We start from the raw sequence: 23,608 nt of genomic DNA, 5'->3' as shown, positions 1-23,608 counted from the left end.
TGCTAAATGTAACAAGGTTACAATATCAGCATTGGCTGCTTCCACAGCGATGCTCAAGGGATCGTTCCCTTTCTCATCTGAGGCACGCTCATTGTTATGCCATGTTCTTACAGAGACAAAATGTACTTCAGTATTACTTACCTTTCATCATTCTCTCTCCCACCCTTCTCTCCCTCATTTCCCCAAGTAATTTTTTAGTTATAATCAAGTTCTATATGTATATGTAAATATGTATATATAAGTATGTGTATATGTCTGTATGTATGTCTTTAAAGTCTGGATTCTGCAAATGAGCAAAATGTGAAGTATTTGGCTGCATGTAAATGGGCATACAGGTGTCTTTTTTGTATATTGACTTAAACTCCTTCAGATATATGCCCAGCAGTGGTATGGTGAGGTCATGAATTAGACTAATTATTAGTTTTTTGAGAAACCTCCACACTGATTTCCATAGTGGTTGTACTATGCATTTCCACCAACATTGTATTAAAGTTCCTTACTCCTCCTGAATCCTGGCTAGCATTTGTTGTTTAGGCTTTGTTTGTTTTGAGCTGCTCTTGGGCTCTTGTATTTAAGTCTTGGACACTGTCATTGAGCTTTTTAGCTCAAGGTCAGATCTACTACTTGGGCCACAACTCCACTTCTGGCTTTTTTTTTTTTTTTTTAGATAGGGGTTAATTGGAGATAAGGATCTGACTTAGAACAGAGATCTTCATATCTCCTGGGTAGCTAGGATTACAGGTGGGAGCACTCTGGGGGTATTTTTGTTTGTTTGTTTTGATGAGTACCATTCTGACTAGGGTAAGATAGAATTCTAACATAGTTTTGATTTGCATTTCCTTTCTGACTATGGATATTGACTATTTCTTCATGTATCTATTAGCCATTTATATTTCTTCTAAGAACTGTTCATTTCATTTGCCCATGTATTGTTTAATTTTTTGAGCTCTTTGTACATTCTGGATTTCAATCCTTTATCTGTTGAATAACTGAAGATTAAAAATGAGTTGTGGTAGCAATATGAAGATAGTAATCAAAATATCAGTTTTGGGGTTTTTTTTGTTTGTTTTGTTTTTTGTTTTTTTGAATTCTGGGCCTGGGTGCCTGGGTGTTCTCTGTGAGCTCTTCAGCTCAGGGCTACTGCTCTTCCCCTTGAGCCACAGCGCCATTTCTGGTGCTTAATTGATAAGAGTCTCACACTTTCCTGCCTGGGCTGGCTTTGAACTGTGATCCTCAGATCTCAGCCTACTGAATAGCTAGGATTACAGGCATTAACCACCAGCAGCCAGCATGATCAACTTTTTGAAATACCATAGCCTGTAACCCTAGCTACTCAGGTATTTGAAATCTTAAGATTAAAGTTTAATGTTAGCCCTGGCAGACAAATCTGTGAGATTCTTAACTAATTAGCCACAGAAGGCTGAAAGTGAAGTGTGTGTAAGTGGTAGAGCACCAGCCTTGAGCAATAAAAGCCAAGCAAGGGTTCAGGCCCTTTAGTTCAAGCCCTACTACCGTCATAATTTAAAAAAATTATTCTTATTTATGACTTAGAGAAAATTTTAAAATTTGTCATCTTTAAACATTTCTTCATAAATAAGTATTCATACTCATCTTTAAATACTTCTTCATAAAGAAGTATTCATATGTGTAGAAACAAACTGATTTCTTTTGAAGGAAAAACCTTGATATATATATATATATATATTTTTTTTTTTTTTGGTCAGTCCTGGGGCTTACCTCAGGTCCTGGTCACTGTCCTTCGGCTTTCTCAACCTCTTGAACTCTACCATTTGAGTCACAGCACAACTTCCAGCTTTTTCTATGTATGTGATACCTAGGAATCAAACCCAGGTCTTTGTGAATACTAGGCAAGTACTCTTAGCACTAGGCCAAACTCCTGGCCCTGAAGTCAGTAATTATATCTGCATTTTTTTTTTCTTGGCCAGTTTTGGGGCTTGAACTGGAGCCTGCTCACTGTCCTTGGGCTTTCTTAAGGCTAGCACTTCACCGTTTGAGCACAGTACCACTTCTGTTTTTTTCTGTGTATGTGGTACCAAGGAATCAAACCCAGGGCTTTGTGAATGCTAGGCAAGCATTCTACCACTAGGCCATATTTCCAGCCCTATCTGTATATTTTATAGGAGAAATGATTGTGTTGCCGAAGGTGTGAAATTACGTTTCTTTTAAATAGCGTCTTTAAACATTGAATTTTTTTTTTTTTGCCAGTCCTGGGCTTGAGCTCAGGGCCTGAGCACTGTCCTTGGACTTTCTCAAGGCTAGAGCTCTACCACTTGAGCCTCAGCACCACTTCGGGCTTTTTTCTATGTATGTGGTACCGAGGAATCGAACCCGGGTCTTCATGCATGCTAGGCAAACACTTCAACCACTAGGCCAAACTCCCGGCCCCTAAACATTGAATTTTTTTTTTACTGTGTATCTGTGGTGTTTCTAGCTTGAAGTTTCTCAGCTATTTTGGTCTCATAATGCATCAGGTGTCGTGAGCAGATTAAGTACCAGCCAGAGTCTAGTCATATCCATTGTCCAGCAGATGAGCCCCGACTAAAAGGCAGAAACCCTGGATTCTAACACTGACACTCTTACCTAGAAGCTTACTTAGAGGCAACTGAGTAAGCACAATGCCTCAGTTTCTTGATTCCTAAAACAGCCAGAATACCTGTGACTTGGAGTAAACACATTCGCTGTCCTTTTTTTTTTTCTGTAGAATGATACTTAAAATATAATTATAAAGCCAGTCATAGTGGCTCATGCCTGTAATCCTAGCTACTCAGGAGGCTGAGATCTGAGGATCTTTGCTCAAAGCAGCCCTGGGAACTAAAGTCCTTAAGACTCTTATCTCCAATCAGCCGCCACTGGAAAATCAGAAATGTGGCTGTCGCACAAGGGGTGGGGTGATAACCTTGAGCTGAAGAGCCAAGGGACAGCACCAGGCCCAGGCTACTGCCCTTGAGCTGTAAGAGCTCAGAGACAGTGCCCAGGCTCAGGGTTCACACCCCATAACCCCCCCCCACCAAATATATATATATTGTATGTAATTATAAGCCTGGTACTTGTTTTTCATACTTGTAATCCTTGTTCCATAAGAGACTAAAAGGATCAATTAGTATGACTTGAGGCCAGCCTAGGGAGAAAAGTTCATAAGACTCCCATCTCACAGAGGGAAGTTGAACCAGTGGTGTATGCATAGGATCTCAGCAATGACTGGAAGCCTCACCTTGGAGGGGAGAGAGACCCTGTCCTAAATCTAACCAGTGTAAAAGAGGTGGAAGGTCTGGCTCAACATTGTCTCACTCACCAGTAAGTATAAGGTGCTGAGTCCAAACTCTCAGTACTGCAGAACTAACAAAAGCTAGCCCCTTTATTATAGCCATGGAAATCTTGCAGAAATTCAGTAGATGGCACTCTTCGTATGTTAAAATTGATGACACAATTGCTTCTTGTTTATAGGACAGAGATGAAGATGAATAAAGCTGCATAGAGTCCAATGTTTAATATGTTTATTAAAGGTTATGTTAAACAAAAGAGAGTCTTTCTGCTTGAGGAATTTCAGAGAGCTCAGTGGGTCCCATGGTTTTACCTGGGCAGTCAGAGAAATTAGGTTTGCCTAATGGTTTTAATAGCCTTAGGAAAGTCAGCTGAGACTACAAACAAATGTTCGAGTAGGATACCTGTGTTAAACAGAATACCACATAGGATCTTTCCTCTTCTGACAGTCTCATCAGTTGTTGACTGTTAACCAAAACATTAGACCTATGTTCTGAATAAACAAGTATCTTACAAACCCCTCTAAAACCCAACAATGTGACATACAATAATCCTGAGGGAAAAGGAAACGAATTTAATGAGGATAATATTATTTTTGTTCAGTTCTTTTTATGTTAAGATAACATGGATGTTATTTTTTTAAAATTTTTATAATGGGGATGCACAGAAGAGAACTGGGGATAGATGAACTCTTAAGTCAAGGTTCTGAATCTTCTGAATTAGCTTTCTTGGTGTCATCCTGTGATATTACAGTTTACCTTCAGTGTATCTCACTAACGTATGATAACTTTGCAATCTTATTTTTTCTTTTAGATCGACTGATGAAACATTTAATTTAGCTGAAGAAACCTGTAGTTCCAATCCAGCCATGGTTAGGAGGAAGAAAATTGCCATCAGCATTATCTTTTCCCTATGTGAGAAAGAAGAAGCACAACGAAACTTCCAGGACTTCTTTTTTTCCCATTTCCCCCTGTTTGAATCTCACATGAACAGACTGAAGAGTGCAATTGAAAAGGTACCAGTAATTTTGTCCACTTCCAAGTATAGGCAGTTGTGGGGCTTTAAAAATGATGAATCTGTGATTATGTGTCACATCACTTTCCTTAGGAAGTTAAATCATTTTATTAATGATGGATCCTTAGGATCTCTGGTGTTGTATATCAAGATAGCATGAGAGCATTATTAGCCTCAGTGCTTTAATTGTCATATCAATTTCTGTTGAGGCTAAGTGGGTAAATTATAAAGGTATGTCTTCTTGGAGTAATTTGGCACACTTTCTCTTCCACTAAGGCTATGATCTCCTGTAGGAAGATAGCAGAATCAGGTCTCCGTGTCCAATTTTATGTCAGCCGCCTGATGGAGGCTCTGGGAGAATTCAGGTAAAGTACAAAGTTTGGAAAACCTAATGGGAACTAGACGTGCATTGTAACTAGTGATAGCTCTGGATTTTAGGATTGCATAGAAATTCTTAACTCTGAAGAACTGGGAGTCTGACAGTTATTCATCATTTTAGTGCCTTCACCCTTCAAGATTAAAAATGGCACAAGACATTTAAATAATCTACCCAAACAATAACAATCTGGTACACAATACTTGATATGATTTTTCTAGCAGAATGGATGGAAAAATTAATGTTTGTCTGGAAGTCTATCACACAGAAATCCTAGGGATAAACACTACGTACCCCATCTCACAGATGTGTTCAGAGGTTCTTGTTCACCCAGTGCACATGGACATGTGTATCCAGTTGCTGGGATAGTCCTAGTTTGTATCCAGTGCCTTCCTGTAAGTGTCCTTGTCTAAACATGAAGTCATCTAGTGATTGCTTTCCTGTGTTGGGTCTTCATGGAGAGTTTCTAAAAGATAATCTGTGGAAATTGGTTTTCTGCAGTCTTTCCTGGTGTCTGGGAAGAATGGTAATCTGCTCTGGGTAGCAGGTGGGATCCTTTCTCACTGTGCTCCACTTGGAGTGCTGCACCATTTCTCAGAGCCAGTCTTTCATGGGAAAATGGACTTGGACTCCAAAGTAGCCATGAATTAATTAGTAAGTCAAACTGTTAATTTACAGACAAGAATAAAAGAATTTCCCAAGCCGGCGCTTGTGATTCACACCTGTAATCTTACTACTCAGGAGGCTGAGATCTGAGGATCATGGTTCAAAGCCAGCCCAGATAGGAAAGTCCCTGAGACTCTTACCTCTAATTAACCATCAGAAAACCAGAAGTGGTCCTGCGGTTCAAAGGGTAGGGCAGTAGCCTTGAGCTGAAGAGCTCAGGGACAGCACCCAGGTCCAGAGTTCAAGCCCTACAACCGACCAAAAAAAAAAAAATTAATGACTTTCCCGTTGATAGAATGTTAGAACATTTTTTTGATGTTTATGGTATATCTATTATGTTAAATATATCAAAATCACCACTCTTTTTTTTACTTCCGGGTTATATGTAAAATATTCAAGTAACATCTGACTATAGTAAGACTTAAATCACATATTTGTGAAATATTGTAAATTGTGTGTGTGTGTGTGTGTGTGTGTGTGTGTGTGTGTGTGTGTGTGTGTGTGTGTATGTGTGTGTGTTGGTCCTGGGGCTTAAACTCAAGGCTTGGGCACTTCCCCTGCGCTCCAAAATAGCTCTCTTATCACTTGAGCCACAGCTCCATTTCCAGCTTTTTGTTGATTAATTGAAGAAGAGGCTCATGGACTTTCCTATCCAGGCTGGCTTTGAACCATGATCCTTACATCTCAGCCTCCTGCATAGCTGGGGTTACAGAGGGGAGCCACTAGCAGCACCTGGTTGAAGTTATACTCTTTGATGACAGTTGGATAATTACCATGCTGTTCACATTTTATGTGGGCAGTGCTGAATTTATATCTCTGCAATTGTGAGACTCAAAGGACCTTTTGTTTTAGAGTACAGGTTCTATTTTAGTGAAAGAATTTTCCAGGGTTCAAGAAACCAAATGTACAGAACCAGAAATTTGTACAAAGTCTATCTTCTTCAGAAATGGTGACAAGATTAAGTTCTAACATTCAGGGACTTCAGTTTTAGTTAGTAAGTGAATCCCAGTGTTGTGTAATTGTAACTTACCACTGCTGCCTAACTTGGGAAACACTGCTTTTTTTTTTTTCTTTTTGCCAAAATGGACTTTTATTCTTTCCTAATTCTTTCATCCATAAAGTTATCAATTAAATTGGAATGTGTTTCAGTTGTCTTGATTTGGGAAAAGTAAATGTATTATAAATTCAAAGCTATTCTGCTGTATGCCTGCACCTCTTTAATACTGAGATTATACTTTGGAATACTGCTCTCTCCCTGTACTGTACTGTACTATAAAAATGGTGTGTGGCACCATTGACTCAACCCTAATCTTGGCTACTCAGGATGCTGACAGAAAAATTGGGTTCAAAACTAGCCCAGGGAAAAAAAGTTCTGTGGATTCCCTCTCCAAAATCACCAGCAAAAGTCAGGGAATGTGGCTCAGGTAGTACAATACCTGTTTAATTAGTAGAGTCTATGATTTCAAAGCCTAGGACCACTATAGAAAACTGAACATATATAAAATAAATATATAGTGTGTATGCATATGATAGAACACAAGCATGTAGTTTTTAATTTATATTATTAAAATAGACAAGTTTTAAATGGTTGTAAATTCTGACAAAGAACATTGGGAATATTTTATTTATTGTTGCTAGTACTAGGGCTTAACTTCAGGTCCTCATACCCTTGCTTAGCTTTTTTTTACTCAAGGGTAGGGCTTGAGCCACAGCTTCACTTCTGACTTTTTACTGGTTAGTTGGAGATAAGAATTTCTCAAAATTTTGTCTGTCTGGGCTGGCCACAAGCCTTAATCCTTAGATTTTAGCCCTTGAGAAGCTAGAATTACAGGTGTAAATCATGTATGCCCCTGGTACCTGGCTTTTTTTTTTTAAGGTATACTGGGTGTCAAACCCACCAGTGTATTAGGCAAAGCGTCTATTCAACCATAACTCTTTTTTTTTTGGTCAATCATGGGGCTTGAACTTTGGGCCTGGGCATAGTCCCCGGGCTCTTTAGTTCAAGGCTATCGCTCTACCACTTGAGCCCAGTCCTGGGCTTGAGCTCAGGGCCTGAGCCCTGTCCTTGAACTTTCTCAAGGCTAGCACTCTTACCACTTGAACCTCAGTACCACTTCCGGCTTTTTTTTTTTCTATGTATGTGGTGCTGAGGAATTGAACCCGGGTCTTCATGCATGCTAGGCAAGCACTCTACCACTAGGCCAAACTCCCGGCCCAACCCATATTTTTTTTAATGAATGTTTTTATGTTAGAGATGGCAGTATTTTAATGTAATAGATATTTGTCATAAGTTCTCAAATTTGCCCTTGTCCTATAAAAACAGCCATAAACAATATGTAAATTGTTAATGTTATATAATGTGACAGTTTTATATATCCCTTCTATCTTCTCTAGAGGGACTATCTGGAATTTATATTCTGTTCCAAGGATAGCTGAACCAGTATGGCTTACCATGATGTCAAGTACTTTGGAAAAAAACCAACTGTGCCAGCGCTTTCTCAAGGAATTTACACTTCTGATAGAACAAATCAACAAGAACCAGTAAGCTTCAACTCTCTGGAAACATCTGTGTGAATTCCATAGCTAGTGCATACACTACATAAGACATGGCTTATTCTGTTGAATGATGTGTTTTATTCCATTTCTCCCAAGGTTTTTTGCTGCCTTGCTGACTGCAGTATTAACCTACCACCTGGCCTGGGTACCAACCGTCATGCCTGTTGACCACCCTCCCATTAAAGCTTTCTCAGAGAAGCGCACCTCTCAGTCAGTGAACCTACTGGCCAAAACACATCCTTATAATCCTCTCTGGGCACAGCTAGGTTAGTACCTAAGTTAACGGTTCAGAAACTAAATGGGACAAAATGGCAAAATGCTAGAGTTTGTAGCATAAACTGGCTATCTAACCTAATTTTTCAGGGATTGTTCCTCAGCAGGCAGGGAAGGAGATTGGCCAGTTACAAGTTGTCAGAAGAACTACTACCCTTGCTCTCATTCCCCCTCTACAATAGCTTTGTTTTAATCTTCCAAATCAGAATAAGTACCCCATTGCATAGTGGCTATTTGCGCTGGAACTATTGACACTTGGGGTATAAGAATATTTTTGACTGGTAAAGCATTGCAGGATATTCAGCAACAGCCTAGGCCTCCACTCACAAGATGTAGTAAGTACCCTGATATGCAACAATCAAAAATGTCTCCAGGGCCAGGAATTTGGCCTAGTGGTAGAGTGCTTGCCTAGCATGCATGAAGAACCAGCTTCAATTCCCCAATACCACATACATAGAAAAAAGCCAGAAATGGTGCTGTGGCTCAAGTAGTAGAGCACTAGCCTTGAGAAAGCCTAAGAACTGTGCCCAGGCCCTGAGTTCAAGGCCCAGGACTGGCAAAAAACAAAAAAACAATGTCTCCAGACATTGTCAACTGTTCCCCAGGGAGAGGGGCGTAACATTTGACAACAAGACAAACTCTATTGACATCTGTAGTCCTAGAGGATGTCTTGAATGGGGGAAAAAGAAGACAAAAGAAAGTAATAGTGTAATCTCACCATCTTTTTCACTAGTATAAATCAGAAATTTCATATGTCACTGCATCCTTGTGATTAGTGGTGGCATTTACTTCATTTATGGAGGGATAATAGAGGAATTGAATGCTTTGTTGTGACTGGTTATATAATTTGGGTGGTGTATCTGGTTCAGGTGATAGAGAAATGTACTTTAGAGCCTCAAATTCATCAAATGTAAAAATGACAAAATAAAATTCATGCCATGGTCTGTCCCTCACTTGTGCTACATGGCAAGAAATAGAGTTGAGTAACACAAGATGCTTATTCTCATGACCCAGCTGCCTCATGGACAAGGTGGATCCATATTCATATAATTTCAGAGCATCTTAATTACTGCTTTCATGGGATGGGTATGCAAGGGAATATAAAACAGAAGAAAACATGTAGGTAAAACAACAAACAAACAAAACATGATGCACTAGGGCCTACTCTGTTTCTGTGGTTAAGTCACTTAACCTTAGTTAGAATTCACTTCTCTTGTTTGGTGTCAAGGATGGAATCTAGGGCATTTCAGATGCAATATAAGTACAGTGCTCTACACTGAGCTACCATACCTGTTTCTGTATTTGTCAAATAGGGTAGTTGTGGGACTTCATGGTTATTGTGGAATAAAATCATCTGTATTTCTAGATACTACTGCTGAAAATATAAAATGCACCTAAAGAGAGCAAATGTAGGGTAGATGGGATTTTCTGTGGAGGCTTACTTTAGTAAATGTTCAGACCGAGAAAGATCATTCCAGTCTTAGAAATAACATGTTTTAATAACTATAACAAAAGCTGACACCTTGCACCAAAGATTGGCTTCTTAAACACAGCAATTTTATACTGTAATTTTACACATCTGTTGAAACTAATTTTAAAAAACCTGGTTGTGAGTCACTGACGGCTGCTCATTCATTGCACACTAATGAGTGGTAACCTATTGTCTTTTGTTTTTTAGCATTTAAGGGACCTTCTTGTCTTCGTGGGTTATAACATGTGAAAGGGAGAGAATATGTAAGGATATAATAAGTGTATTTTAGATGAACCAACTGAAGAATTTATGTGTAGTAAAACCATTTAAGCAGAGCACTAGGTAACTCACCTATAATTCACCTATAACTCACCTATAATCGTAACTACTATGGAGGCTTTGTGATTCATAGCCAGCCCAAGAAGACATATCTGAATTTTTATTTTATTTATTTAATTTTATTTAATTATTGATTGATTGATTGATTGATTGCCAGTCTTGAGCTCAACCTGGGTTTGAGCCTCAGCACCACTTCCGGCTTTTTTTTCTATGTATGTGGTGCCGAGGAATTGAACCTGGGTCTTTGTGCATGCTAGGCAAGCACTCTACCACTAGGCCAAATTCCCGGCCCCTAAATTTTTTATTTTTTATTTTTCCAGTCTTGGGGCTTGAACCCAATCCTTGGTCACTTTTTGTTCAAGGCTAGCATTCTGCCACTTGAGCCACAACACCACTTTTGGCCTTTTTTGATGTTTTACCGAGGAATTGAACCCATGGCTTCGTGAATGCTAGGAGAGCACTCTATCACTAGGCTATACTCCTTGCTCTCACATCCGAGTTTTATCTCCAGTTAAATGTCAAAAAGCCAAAAGTGCATATAGGATGAGGCTAAGCGAAATGAACTCCAGGATATGGAAACAAGAGGTTTATCTTTATGATTGTTGTTCTTAATATACTATATGAAGTTATTTCTTTTCTTTTCCCCTTATGAAACCATAAGGGAAACATGTTGTTACTGTATGTGACTTTGATACCTGATATATTACATATACCTATATTTGTTTATTTGAAAAAGAGAAGGTAAGAGAAAAACAAGATGAGTGAGAGGAAGTGGGGGGAGGAAAAGTGTTAAGTGTAACAATGTTTAAGAAGTAATGTACTCACTACCTGATAAATGTAACTGTAACCACTCTGTACTTCACCCTGACAATTAAAAAAAAAAAAAAGGCCAAAAGTGGTAGAGTGTAAAGCCTTGGACAGCCAAAAGTGGAGATATGGCTCAAGTGATAAGAGTGTGTCAGCCTTGACCAAAAACCTAAGCAAGAATATGAGGACCTGAGTTCAAGCCCTAGTACCTGTAACACTCCCCCCCCCAAAAAAAATAGGTATAATTATTTAATTTTGCCATTTCTAGGACTTGAACTCAGGGCATGGGCACTGTTCCTGAGATTCTTTTTTGCTCAAAGCTAGCATTCTACCAACTTGAGTCACAGTACCGCTTCTGACTTTTTTTTTTTTTCGTGTTTATTTGGTACTGAAGAATCAAACCCAGGGCTTCATGCATGCTAGGTAAGCCATCTACCACTAAGCCACATTTCCACCTCCATACTTTATTAGATAAATGTATGGAGCCTGGAGTTTGGCCTAGTGGTAGAGTGCTTGCCTAGCATGCACGAATACCCGGGTTCGATTCCTTAGTACTACATTCATAGAAAAAAGCTGGAAGTGGTGCTGAGGCTCAAGTGGTACAGCTCTACCTTGAGAAAGTCCAAGGACAGTGCTCAGGCCCTGAGCCCAAGACCAAGACTGGCCAAAAAAAAAAATGTGTTTATAATTGGACATGCTTCTCATTTGAAATTTAGCTCATTGGAAGCCATTAATTCCTTATACTCAGCACTAAAAGACAAAATCCCTCTTGTAGGTTTGCAATCATCATTCTTCATTGGAGATCATATATTACTGAGGGTCTTTACCCCTTGTTTCCCCAAACAATTCAGCTGGGGAGTGGCTGCTGAGAGTAGTGTGAGGAGGGATGAGGCCCTGATACAGAAAAGGCATGTGAAAATTTTGTAAAGTCAAATATAAATCATGGTTTTCTTTTTTATATATAAAAAAAAGTGCTTCCATGATTTGAACTTATTCCTCTCCTCCCTTAAACATTTAACAAATCAAGTAAACAGAAAAAATGTAGACTGCTGGAAATAAATACAAGCGTAACTTTAATCCAGCTTCCTAAGTAATAGAAAAGATTTTATATTGATCTGTTTCAAAGATCTTTTTCTAAAAGTTCATTAGAGCAATTAGCATTGTACTGCCTACCTCTTCAAGGCATCTCAGCGTCCTTGAAGATAGGAAGCTGAAGTTAACCCCTTCACATTCTCAGGGAACTGCTGCGTAGGACATGCAATCATGTATCCACCACACACTTGGCTCTATATACAACCCTTTCCACAGTGAGTGTTAGGACTCATTAATGTATAATAGAAAGCAAAAGTGACTCACACATTCAGTCTTGTAAAGTTAGCTTTAGCAGGTGTGTGAAATTGCCATGTAAATTGTGCTTTTGTTGGTTTTAATACACAAAGTTTGAAAACCACTAAAGTGATGCTGCTGATTGAAGTTTTCCTGTTCATCTCCCTTTGACTTAATAACTGTTAAGAATTTCTGAAAATAAAAGCAATTTTTGTCTTTAAACCAGGTAAGGGATTCCTGATATTAGTGAAAAAAAAAAAGCTTGAAATTCCTCACAATTTTTTCAGGTTAAAGCTGCACATTTTCACAATACAGTGAATTAGACTATACATTAATTAAAAGAGAAAAAAATTCCCAGCTGTTAGAAAACTAATAGCCACATTTAAATAATTTAAAAGCTGGTATTTGTATAGCAGCACACATACCTAAAGAACATTAAGATTAACATAACCCTTAAGTAAGGATGACATTTAAATTTGTAAAGCTTTCTACATTTTTCATTTATATGTTAAATCTGGACTTTAATGGTATGCATTTACCTAGATATATACCTATCTACACACACACATGTATGGAACTATGGGATGTTTTAGAAGGATGAAAAGGCCTGGAAAGGAAAAATACTTTTATGTATGGCAGTGGTATAAGGATTCTCACTGAAAGCTGTTAAGCAATAGGAGCATGAAATAAGAAAAAGCTATGGAGGTTTAAAAAATACATATTAAAATATATACACATGCAAATTTCCCTTGGTATAATTAATATACACTAAAAATGAACAGAAAGTAAAGCAGGCTGTGTTAGGGATTAGATACCATTAGAAGTTAGAGGGTAGATGAAGAGGGTGAATATGGTTGTAGCATTTTATGTATGTAAGAATAGAGCAGTGAGGGCCAGCGGTGTGGCCTAGTGGTAGAGTGCTTGCCTAGCATACACAAAGACCAGGGTTCAATTCCTTGGTACCACATACATAGAAAAAGCCAGAAGTGGTGCTGGCTCAAGTGGTAGAGCTCTAGCCTTGAGAAAGCCCAAGGACAGTGCTCAGGCCCTGAGTTCAAGGACTGGCAAAAGAAAAAGAACAATGAAACCTGTTGAATTTGTTTTAAGAAGGGGAGGGAGGAGAAATAAAGGAGAGGTACATATATGGAAATGTAACAATGACCTTCTCCCCCCCCCATACAATCTATATATCCTAACAAAGAAAACCACATAAATAACTCACAAGTTGAATGTTACAGGAGAAATTAGAATCTGTTTTGCACTGGTGATAACTGAGCCTTATTGAGTATAGTGAAGTACTTTCAGGAATCGTAAAGCAGCACAGACATGAAGATAAGTCAATGAATAAGCATCCATTGAGACCCTAACTTGTTTCCTTTATTTTGTTTCTTTTTCCCCACCCCTGTAGCCTCCTCTTTTTACCGCCTTTTCTTCACAGAGCTATCGAATTCTCTTGTTTTCTCTATTCCCCTCCACTCTTCCTAGTTTCTATCTCTTGTTTTCTCCCTGAAAAATGCTGCTTCATTGTTAACATTGAGGTTGAGTTAACAAAAATGTGTCATAAGCCGTGTGCTATTGGCTCATGCCAGTGTTCTCAGCTACTCAAGGGGCTGAAATCTGAGAATCATGGTTCAAAGCCACCTCATGCTGGAAAGTCCCTGAGACTCTCAATCACCAAAATGCTGGAAGTGGTCCTGAGGCTCAAGTGGAGTACTAGTCTTGAGCAAAAGCTAAGAGACAACACCCAGGCCCTCAATTCAAGCTTCAGGACCAGCATACACACAAAAAAATTGTGCCTTAAATTTCTTAAATGACTGATATCCAGAAGTAATGAGGAGATATGATCAAAGAGTTTTCTCAAACAAATTCATAAGATCACACTTCAGTTCCTTTTGATTTCTAGGCTGATTTCTCAGCTAATTGCAAAAGCCTCAAAATTGAAGCTTCAGTAGCTTATAGTACAGTCTTTTTTCCCCCTCAGTATAGTCTTTTTTTTTTTTGCCAGTCCTGGGCTTGAGCTCAGGGCCTGAGCACTGTCCTTGGACTTTCTCAAGGCTAGAGCTCTACCACTTGAGCCTCAGCACCACTTCCGGCTTTTTGTATATATGTGGTACCAAGGAATCGAACCCGGGTCTTCGTGTACGCTAGGCAAGCACTTTAACCACTAGGCCAAACTCCTGGCTCAGTATAGTCTTTTTAAAGAGAGAATGTTAATTATTTTTGTCCTGCCCTTAAAATGTTAAAAGCCATACACTAGGGAAAATGCTACATTGAACAAACTTATTCATGTTTCCGTAGAGAGAAATACTTTCTGATGGTTCTCATAACTTTATTAATTTGTATAATGTATTTCCTCTTGTGAAAATATTTCTGCATTTTTTTTTTGCCAGTCCTGGGCTTGAGCTCAGGGCCTGAGCTCTGTCCTTGGACTTTCTCAAGGCTAGAGCTCTACCACTTGAGCCTCAGCACCACTTCCGGCTTTTTTCTATGTATGTGGTGCTGAGGAATTGAACTCGGGTCTTCATGCATGTGGGCAAGCACTCTACCTCTAGGCCAAATTCATAACCCCTCTTTCTGCATTTCTTTGAATGCATTGCTCAAATGAATTTTAATTTCCTAAGTTCTTATTTGTAATTAATAGAATATCACCTCTCAGGGTCTTTTCAGATTTTTATTTTTTTAAACATTCTAGTAACTTGTTTTATGGCTTTTATGGTTCTGACTCTATTTAGTTATACAAGCATATATTATTTAAGCACAATGCCTACTCAGTAATTGTTGGCTCTTCATTATAATTGTTATATTGTAATGTTACCATAAGAGTATCAAATGTATAATCAAATAGAATCAACTGATCAAATATGAAACTGTTCATGGTTTGAGCATTTAAGTACTTTTTTTTTTTTTTGCCAGTGCTGGGCTTGAGCTCAGGCTCTGAACACTGTCCTTGAGATATCTGAAGGCCAGAGCTCTACCACTTGAGCCACAGCACCACTTACAGCTTTTTTCTATGTATGTGGTACCGAGGAATCAAACCTGGGTCTTCGTGCACGCTAGGCAAGCACTCTACCACTAGGCCAAACTCCTGGCCCCATTTAAGTACTTTTGATGAAGAAATTATGTTGCTAGCTGGGCACTGGTGGTTCATGCCTATAATCCTAGCTCAGGAAACTGAGATCTGAGGATTGTGGTTTCAACCCAGACCAGGCACGGAAGTCTGTGAAATTGGAATTGGAATTGATGCTGTGGCTCAAGTGGTAGAGTGCTAGCCTTGAGCTGAAGAGCTCAGGGGCAAGGCCCAGCTCCAGAGTTCAAACCCCATGACCAACAAACAAAAAAAGGAATTATATTGCTAGACAGTTTGGTGACTCATTTCCTCTTCTTCTACCCCTTCTTTTCTGAAGTGGATATATTTATAGTATGAATGTGTTTTGTTGTGGTATTTCTATACATGCATGAAGTACACTTTTTAACAAATTTGCCTCCTAACAAATTTTTACCATATTTTTCTCTCTCCTTCCTCTTTCCTTTTCAAAATGTTTAGTGAGTTTCATCATGCTGTCGCTATACATTTACACAAACACACACACACACACACACACACACGTCCTTTAATCTTTATTCCCCCACACAAACACAGCAGTGTCCTCTCCTTTCTCCTCTCCCCTATCTAGCTGATTCCTTCCTACAATGTCCCTTCTTTACATTCATGTCTCATTACAATTGTCATTAGTTATCATAATTTTGTTCTTCACAAATGAAGAACAGAAATAAAAATGTTCTTGCTCAAGAACACATGAATTTGGCTTTTTGAGCTTGACTTAAGTAGCTTGAAAATGATCTATTAGTTTTCTTACAAATGACTATAATTTTATTTTTCTTTGTAACTCAGAATTTTTGTTTTTTCATATATATACATATACTCACACCCACACTGTGTTTTCTTAGTCCAGTTGTAAGGCACTTCAGCCACTTCCACAATTAGGTATCTTTCCTATTTATTGATTTATACCTCTTTGGATATATTCCAAAGAGTAGTATGGCAGGCTCATAAGGTAGATTTATATTTAGCTTTTTGAGACTATTCCAGACTGAATTCCATAATGGTTATACCAATTTACACATCTGTTAGTGCTGTGTAAGGATTTCTTTTGTCCCCAAATTCTGCCTAGCATTTGTCTCCTGTATGATTGTCATTCTGATTGAGGTGAGATAGAATCCACATCAGTTCTGACTTTATGTTGGTTATGCAAACATATGGATAGTGAACATTTCTTCATGCATCTATTAGCTATTTGTATTTCTTCTGAGGTACGTCTATTCATTTGTTTATTTAATTGGATTATTTGGTGTTAAGGTGTTTAATTTTTTTTGTGGTTATTGTATAGTCCATTGGCTAGCTAATGAAGACTTACTCCCATTGTGTAGGTCATTTCTTTTTTTTTTCAGTATTTTCTTTCTTTTATTATTTATTGTATTTTATTATTGGGGTAACAGTTACATTCATCAGGTAGTGGGTACATTACTTCTTTTTTTATTGTAATTAGTAAAAGGGTTACATAATATTTGCCAGATAGAAGGTGCATTAATTCATGTACATTGATACCCTTTCACATATCTTGGTACCCATTTCCCTCCCCTCCCACACCCCCCACCCCACCCGTCTTGGTTTTCCCCCCTTTGTGTAGGTCATTTCTTGATTCAGGTATGCAGAAAAATTTTAATTTGATGCAATCTTACTTGCCATTTTTTTTGCTGTTATTTTCTGGGCAATTGAAATTACATATATCTAAATCTTCAAGAGTTTTGCCTATTTCTTCCATCCTAAATATAGAACTCCTGGGTTTTTGGCCTAGTTTTGTTGTTGTTGTTGTGGGGCTTGAACTCAGCACCTGAGCAATGTCCCTGAGATCTTTTGCTCAAGGTTAGTATTCTATCATTTTGAACCACAGCTCAACTTCTGGTTTTTAAGTGGTTAGCTGAAGATAAAGAGTTTCATGGATTTTTCTGCCCAGGCTGACTTCAAACTTTCAGGCTCCTGAGAAGCTAGGATTACAGGCATGAGCCATTGGTGTCTGGCCTTAGTCTCGTTCTTAAAATAAAATTGTTTGGCCATAACTAAAGAGACACATTTTCCTATTAGAATTTTCATTTGATGCAAAATAAGGAAAATTTTCAGATTCATTATTTATGACTAGGCTGTTTTTATTATGTGAATCAAATTCTATTTGTAGTATTCTGCATATTAAGAGGATTCTAAATAAACCACCTCGTTTTAAGTTGATTCACTGTATCACCTTGGAAATCCATGAATTAGATTTACCCAAAGGCCCATTATCCTGAGAGTCTTCTAAGAAATTCTTCTAATATCTATAGTATAGTATTTGATGTGGTCATGTACCTAGAGCATTGGCTTTGGCCTTTATGGTCCAGTTTACTGCCAGTAAATTTCACAAGCATAGTGAGGAAGCTGTGTACCCAGCACCTCTCCTGCCTTTGCTCCTTAGTTGGTGGAGTGCACCTAGGCAGATGTTTCTAGAATGGTTTTCAGTATAGAGCTCTTAGTATAGGAATAAATTGGAAATATCATTCTAAGAAATTTGAAGTCATATGTCTCAGGAAGTGATTTTAGACTGTGAATCCAAGTTATCAGTTTTGCTAGTGTATTAATGTATACTAATCCCAGATACTTTGGCTTTGCCCTCTAGGTGACCTTTATGGAGCCATAGGCTCTCCAGTGAGATTGACTCGTACTGTGGTTGTGGGGAAGCAAAAGGATTTGATCCAGCGCATTCTTTATGTCCTGACCTACTTTCTCCGTTGCTCCGAGCTACAAGAGAACCAGCTGACCTGGAGTGGTAACCACAGTGAAGGTGACCAAGTTTTAAATGGGAGCAAGATTATGACAGCCTTGGAGAAGGGAGAGGTGGAGGAGTCTGAGTATGTAGTAGTTACAGTGAGAAATGAGCCTGCTCTTGTACCCCCCATCCTACCACAAGCGACGACTGAGCAGAGGAACACTGGGCCCACATGGTTAGCTGGAACCCCAGAAAGCACTGACATTAGAGATCTGGCTCCCAAACCAGATAGAGAAGGAATCAAGAGGCCAGAGAAGAGTTGTGAGACTTACAGCATAGGATTCCAACAGCCAGCACTGGACAGCTCTTGGAAACCTCAGAGCACATTTTGTGGGGATGAAGAGAATGAACAAGAAGCACCACAAGGCGGCTCTTCCAGATTTCCCTGTTGTGAGGTTCCTGGGGCAGGAATGAAGAATCCACAAACTGTCAAAGAGCAGTTAAAAGGGGAGATGCTAAAGAAACTATCAGACCAGTCAACAGCCTGGCCCTGCCCTGACAGATGTTCCTGGAAGGAGCCTCCCATGGAAAAGGTCACTTTCCAAATTGGAAGCTCTGTATCTCCTGAGTCTGATTTTGAGAGCCGCACCAAAAAAATGGCAGAAAGGCTAAAAGCTTGTGAACAATATCCAGAGGGAGCCAGTGCCTTGGTTGAGTCAGCTCAGGACCAGCAGGGCTCTGGGTGCACCTTCAAAGGTGGCTCTCAGAGTGTCAGCGTTCCTCAGAACCGGTCTTCTGGTGGAGAGGAAGGTGAATCTGACTGGGGATTTACTGAGGACAGAGGTATCAGAGCCAGAACCATGGCAGATGCTGTGGGGCAGCTCAGCGAAGCTGTTGCCACGCTTGTACCTTCTGACAGTGCACAGGGAGCTGGCAGGAGAACTCTGGAGCAAACTGCAGGTTTGAACTTGAAAGGCAAGGAAGGACCTTCATCAGAGCCTGTTGCAAATACATGTGGACATCAGGAGTCTAGCTTCCTGGTTGCTGCAGATGTCCCCTGTGGGGATACCGCCCAGAAGGTTGACTTTAGGATGGAGGGAGAAATTCCCAGGAATGAAAGCTCAGACAGTGCTCTTGGAGATAGTGACGACGAAACATGTATTTTAGCCACACTGGGCCTAGTTCACAGTGGTGATAGAACTGATGGGTCCTTGGAAGTGGAATTGCCTCTGCCAAGGTAACACTGCTGGCTGGGGAGCAAGGAGACTTCATACTGGGACTCTGTACTATTACCGACCTTACATCTGTGACCATGTTAGCTACTGTCAGCCTCTTTATACAGTTGGTTTTGTTTCCCTCTCAAAGTCTTAGAAATGTTGCCAAATCTCTACAGTTTTTTTTTATTTTTTTAACTTGTCCTTTTCTCCTAGAATGTTCACTGGCCTAGTGAGAATGATCTTTCTGAGGGAAGACTAGTGGCTGTCTGCCGCTATTGGGACATGATGGTGGTAGTGCGAGGCAGCAGTAGGCTTAATTTTCTTTGCTCTTCTTGTATGTGTATCTCAGCAAGTGTCTTGCTTCTGAGGTGGTGGGCTACAGGACTTGTTTCTTGCTACTCAGATAGCATGAGGTAGTTAAGAAACAAGGCTTCCCACTTAACACTCTGTCAGGCTCATCGTTATTTGCTTTGTAATAACTGAATCATAATTAGAAAATTTTTTCAAGTGCTGTTTTTCTTCTATTTTTAAATTTTTTTATTGTCAGGGTAATGTATAGAGGGGTTACAGTTACATTCGTCAGGTAGTAGGTGTATTACTTGTCACATTGCATAACTAAAAATATTTTGTGTGTTCTTCCACACTGCAGTGGGCACCACAACTATCCAGATATGTTACATTCCCTAAAGCAAGACCCTCTTCCCAACTTGGCTTTTATTTTTATTTATTCATTTATTTTTTTGCTGGTCCTGGTGCTTGACCTCTGTCCTTGAGCTCTTTTTGCTCTAGGCTGGCACTCTACCACTTGAGCCACAGTGCCTTTTCCAGCATTTTCTTTTTTTTTAATTTTTTAAATTTATTTTTTATTTTATTTATTTATTTATTTTTTTGCCAGTCCTGGGCTTTGGACTCAGGGCCTGAGCACTGTTCTTGGGCTTTCTCGAGGCTAGAACTCTACCACTTGAGCTACAGCACCACTTCTGGCTTTTTTCTATGTACGCGGTACCAAGGAATCGAACCCAGGTCTTCATGCATGCTAGGCAAGCATTCTACCACTAAGCCAAACTCCCAGCCCCCTTCCAACTTTTTTTGAGTAGTTCTTTGGAGATAAGAGTCTCATGGACTTTCTTGCCCTGACTGGCTTAGGATCATGATCCTCATATCTCAGCCTCATGGGTAGCTAGGATTACAGGCATGAGCCACCAGCACCCAGCTCCAACAATTTTTCTTTACTTTTTTGTCACACCCTGCCTGGTAGATGAGATATAAGAATCAACTTTTAATCAGCTATGGAAATGCCTCTACCCCCCCCCACCCACCACCAGGTGTTCATTAAAGTAGAAATAAAAACAGCTCCCTTTTCTCCCAATCTCCTTTTTTTGTTCCTTTGTTTTGTTTTCCTGCACTACTTACTAGAAGATTTGTAGGTGGACCATATTGAAGCTATTTATTTGCTTCTATCATTAGGGGTTTTGTTTCTATTGTATCCCAGAAGGAAGTGTATCTTTTAGCTGTGTATTTAATAGTCCAAATATTGTTTTAGGTCTCAAAGCATCAGCAGTCCAAATGTAAGAAACTTTGGCCGCTCACTTCTGGCAGGTTACTGTCCTACATACATGCCTGATCTGGTGCTTCATGGGACCAGCAGTGATGAGAAGCTGAAGCAGTGCCTGATGGCAGATCTTGTTCACACAGTGCATGTAAGTGACCTCATCTTGGAAGCACTGGCTACTGAAAGTATGATAGCCAAGACTATGGCCAGCAATGGGTGTTTTTACTGAAAACATCTGCTTAGGAGATTGGCTTTGAAGAGTAAGCAGATTAACATGACAGCAAAGTTGTAGCTGGGAAGAGGGACTGCCTGTCTGGAGGGAAAGTAAGTGGGGAGATTGTACATCTGGCTGTCCCATCTCTTCTGGTGTCTTCCATTGGCCAGTCGCAGTGGGAAGCCTGAGGGCAAAGTTACAGCTGATGTGACTATATCCTGTAATCCATAAAGGTCAGGCTGCTTGGTCCCAGAATAGGATGGAGAAGGGCAAAGAGAATGGTGAACAGGGGCAGGAAGGCTGAATAAATGGCACAGATGGTGGCAATTACAGGTCCTCACAGGAAAGACCAAAGAGATGTTGTATATGGTTTACTTTTTATCCTATCCTTGCAAGTTCCTAAAACGAATTTATTTTAACTGATACGTCATTAAGTTCACTTTGATGGCTGCAAGAAGATGACTATGTAAAGATTAACAAGTCTTACTGGAAATAGCCTTGTGGCTGCAGTTAAGTGCTATTCTGTTATCTGCAGTGTGTCAGGGACTGAGCAGTTAAAACCATGTCCATCTGATGGACCTGTTTTTAATTGAGTTGCTATTGGGCACATGCAAAACTAGATGCTTTGCACTAGAAACATGTATTTTGTAAATAGGGAAAATTGGAATTTGGCTTACTGGCTCCTCATCCAACAAGATTTTTTTTTTACAAGATAGAACAGAAGATCTTTCATGTTATTATTGGCCTTGAACATGTCCCATGAAAGCTAGACACATATACACTGATATCTCAAACACATACACACACAGGTTAAGCAGGCTGAGGTAGGGAGAAGAGCTCAATAGCAAAGCAGATATCTTCATGACTCCCTCCATGGGAATGTGAAGAAATGTAAGGTGTTTGGGAGAAGGGCAAGGCCTACTCACTGTGTGCTCACTCAAATATTCCTAGCCCCACACCACTTGGTTATCAGACGGGACACATTCACCAGGATATTCCTGAAATGAAGCCAGAAAGTTTTTGTCTCTATAAGTAACAAAATTTATTTTTAACTTGCACACCCTGTATTCTTGCCATTCCAGAGGTGGATCGCATCAATAACTGTAGCATAAGCATAGTGTGCTTATTGCATGGTATTGTCTTTCTGTGCTGCCCTGTAATATGCCAAACAGTTTTACAGACTGTACTTGTGTATGTGTAGGAGCCATCTGTAGCATCAGGACCCTGTTTCTTTCTCTATCACTTCCCTGTATTTGTACCCATATATGCAAAGCCTGTGGGTGTTTCCCTTCTGCTCTGCTGTCAGTTTGATTCCTAATAACATTGGTTTTACTCATTGGACCTTTCTTCTGCCAAGCCAGTGTTCTGTTGCTAACAAAGCACCCAGAGACTGCATAGGAGCTAACATTGTGACATTGGTTTCCAGCTAGGAATTTTACTAGAATGCACAAGACTTACTAACCACTATGGAAATGTAATTGCTTGGTTGGTGATCCTCCTTGAATTTATTTGCAGTACCATTTGTGTACATATTTTTTGTATTTTCCAAAGCCTGGCAAATTTCAGTTGTTCAGTATTAGCTTTCCATTCTGAACATTGGGTCCTTTTAATTATTAGATCAGCAAAAACACAGCCATGTTTATGCTATCATTTCTTTAAAAGCTTTTCCATATTTAATTTTCTTCTCTTTAGAAATAGTGTTTTCACACTGTAGCATTTCTCTAAACTGTTTAATCACCCTGAGATATGGAAAGTTATTAAACTTAATAACCTGTATTATGTCATATTGTGGATGCCTCCAAAGTGCAGTCATGCATGGGTGTTAATAGGAAATTGTGAAGGGTTCATAAAAACATCATTAGAAGTCCAATGCATTTAGACCATACTCAATTAGCATTAGTAATGGATTTCTAATTTCACATGGTATGTTCATTATCATGAATTTTGCTTTTGTCTATTTTAAATTATATTTTTATTGTCTTTAAGTAGCTATACAAACCAGTTACCATTCAACATGTCACTTTATAAATACAGTGTATCTTGATCCATATCACCCATTCATCATTGTCCCTCATCTCTCCCAGCCTAACCCCTCCCTTCAGTTTTCTTAGTATCATAGGATATACATTGGATAATAATACTGCATTCTCCCCTGCTTCCTCTATCCATTTGTCTTCCTCCCTTCCCTTGATTTCTTCCCATACAACTTTCAAGTACCAGTTTCCTAACACTCATTTTGCTGGACTATGAGTTAATTTTCTAAGGAATTGCACTTTTTTTTTTTCCAGTCCTGGCGCTTGAACATTGTCCTTGGGCTTTCTCAAGGCTAGATCTCTACCACTTGAGACACAGCATCACTTCTAGCTTTTTCTATATATGTGATGCCAAGGAATCGAACTCAGGTCTTCATGTATGCTAAGCATGCGCTCTTATCACTAGGCCAAACTCTCGGCCCCAGGAATTGCTCCTTGTGAATTCTTCCCTGCATATACCATTTTGTATGTACTTGTATATAACTCTGCATATGTGTTTACTTGTACTTTTATAAATTAGTTCAAGCTTCCACATATGAGCAAGAACATGAATCTTTTGTCTCTCTAGGTCTCACTCACTTCACTTAACATAATTTTTCCTAGGTCCATCCTTTTTTTTGGTTATCTTTTAAAATTTTATTGTTGGGATGATGTACAAAGGGGTTATAGTTACATTTATCAGGT

At 39.3% G+C, this 23,608-nt stretch overlaps 1 protein-coding gene across 2 annotated transcripts in view; it reads left to right on the top strand.

Moving 5' to 3' along the window:
* The window catches only part of Fnip2 (folliculin interacting protein 2), a 155,233-nt gene that overhangs the window by 104,957 nt on the left and 26,668 nt on the right, over positions 1-23,608 (top strand). For both annotated transcript variants that reach the window (XM_090343185.1, XM_090343184.1), the window contains 6 exons: positions 4,096-4,297; positions 4,573-4,661; positions 7,733-7,879; positions 7,991-8,160; positions 17,819-19,145; positions 20,669-20,825. In XM_090343185.1, coding sequence (XP_090199311.1) covers positions 4,096-4,297; positions 4,573-4,661; positions 7,733-7,879; positions 7,991-8,160; positions 17,819-19,145; positions 20,669-20,825 — 2,092 coding nt within the window. The remainder of the gene's footprint in view (positions 1-4,095; positions 4,298-4,572; positions 4,662-7,732; positions 7,880-7,990; positions 8,161-17,818; positions 19,146-20,668; positions 20,826-23,608) is intronic.

This window comes from Megascapheus bottae, chromosome 13, assembly GCF_031878675.1.
Source record: "Megascapheus bottae isolate mThoBot1 chromosome 13, mThoBot2.hap1, whole genome shotgun sequence".
NCBI lineage: Eukaryota > Metazoa > Chordata > Mammalia > Rodentia > Geomyidae > Megascapheus > Megascapheus bottae.
The sequence above is the reverse complement of the archived record's forward strand: the minus strand, read 5'-3'. Positions and strand labels throughout refer to the sequence as shown.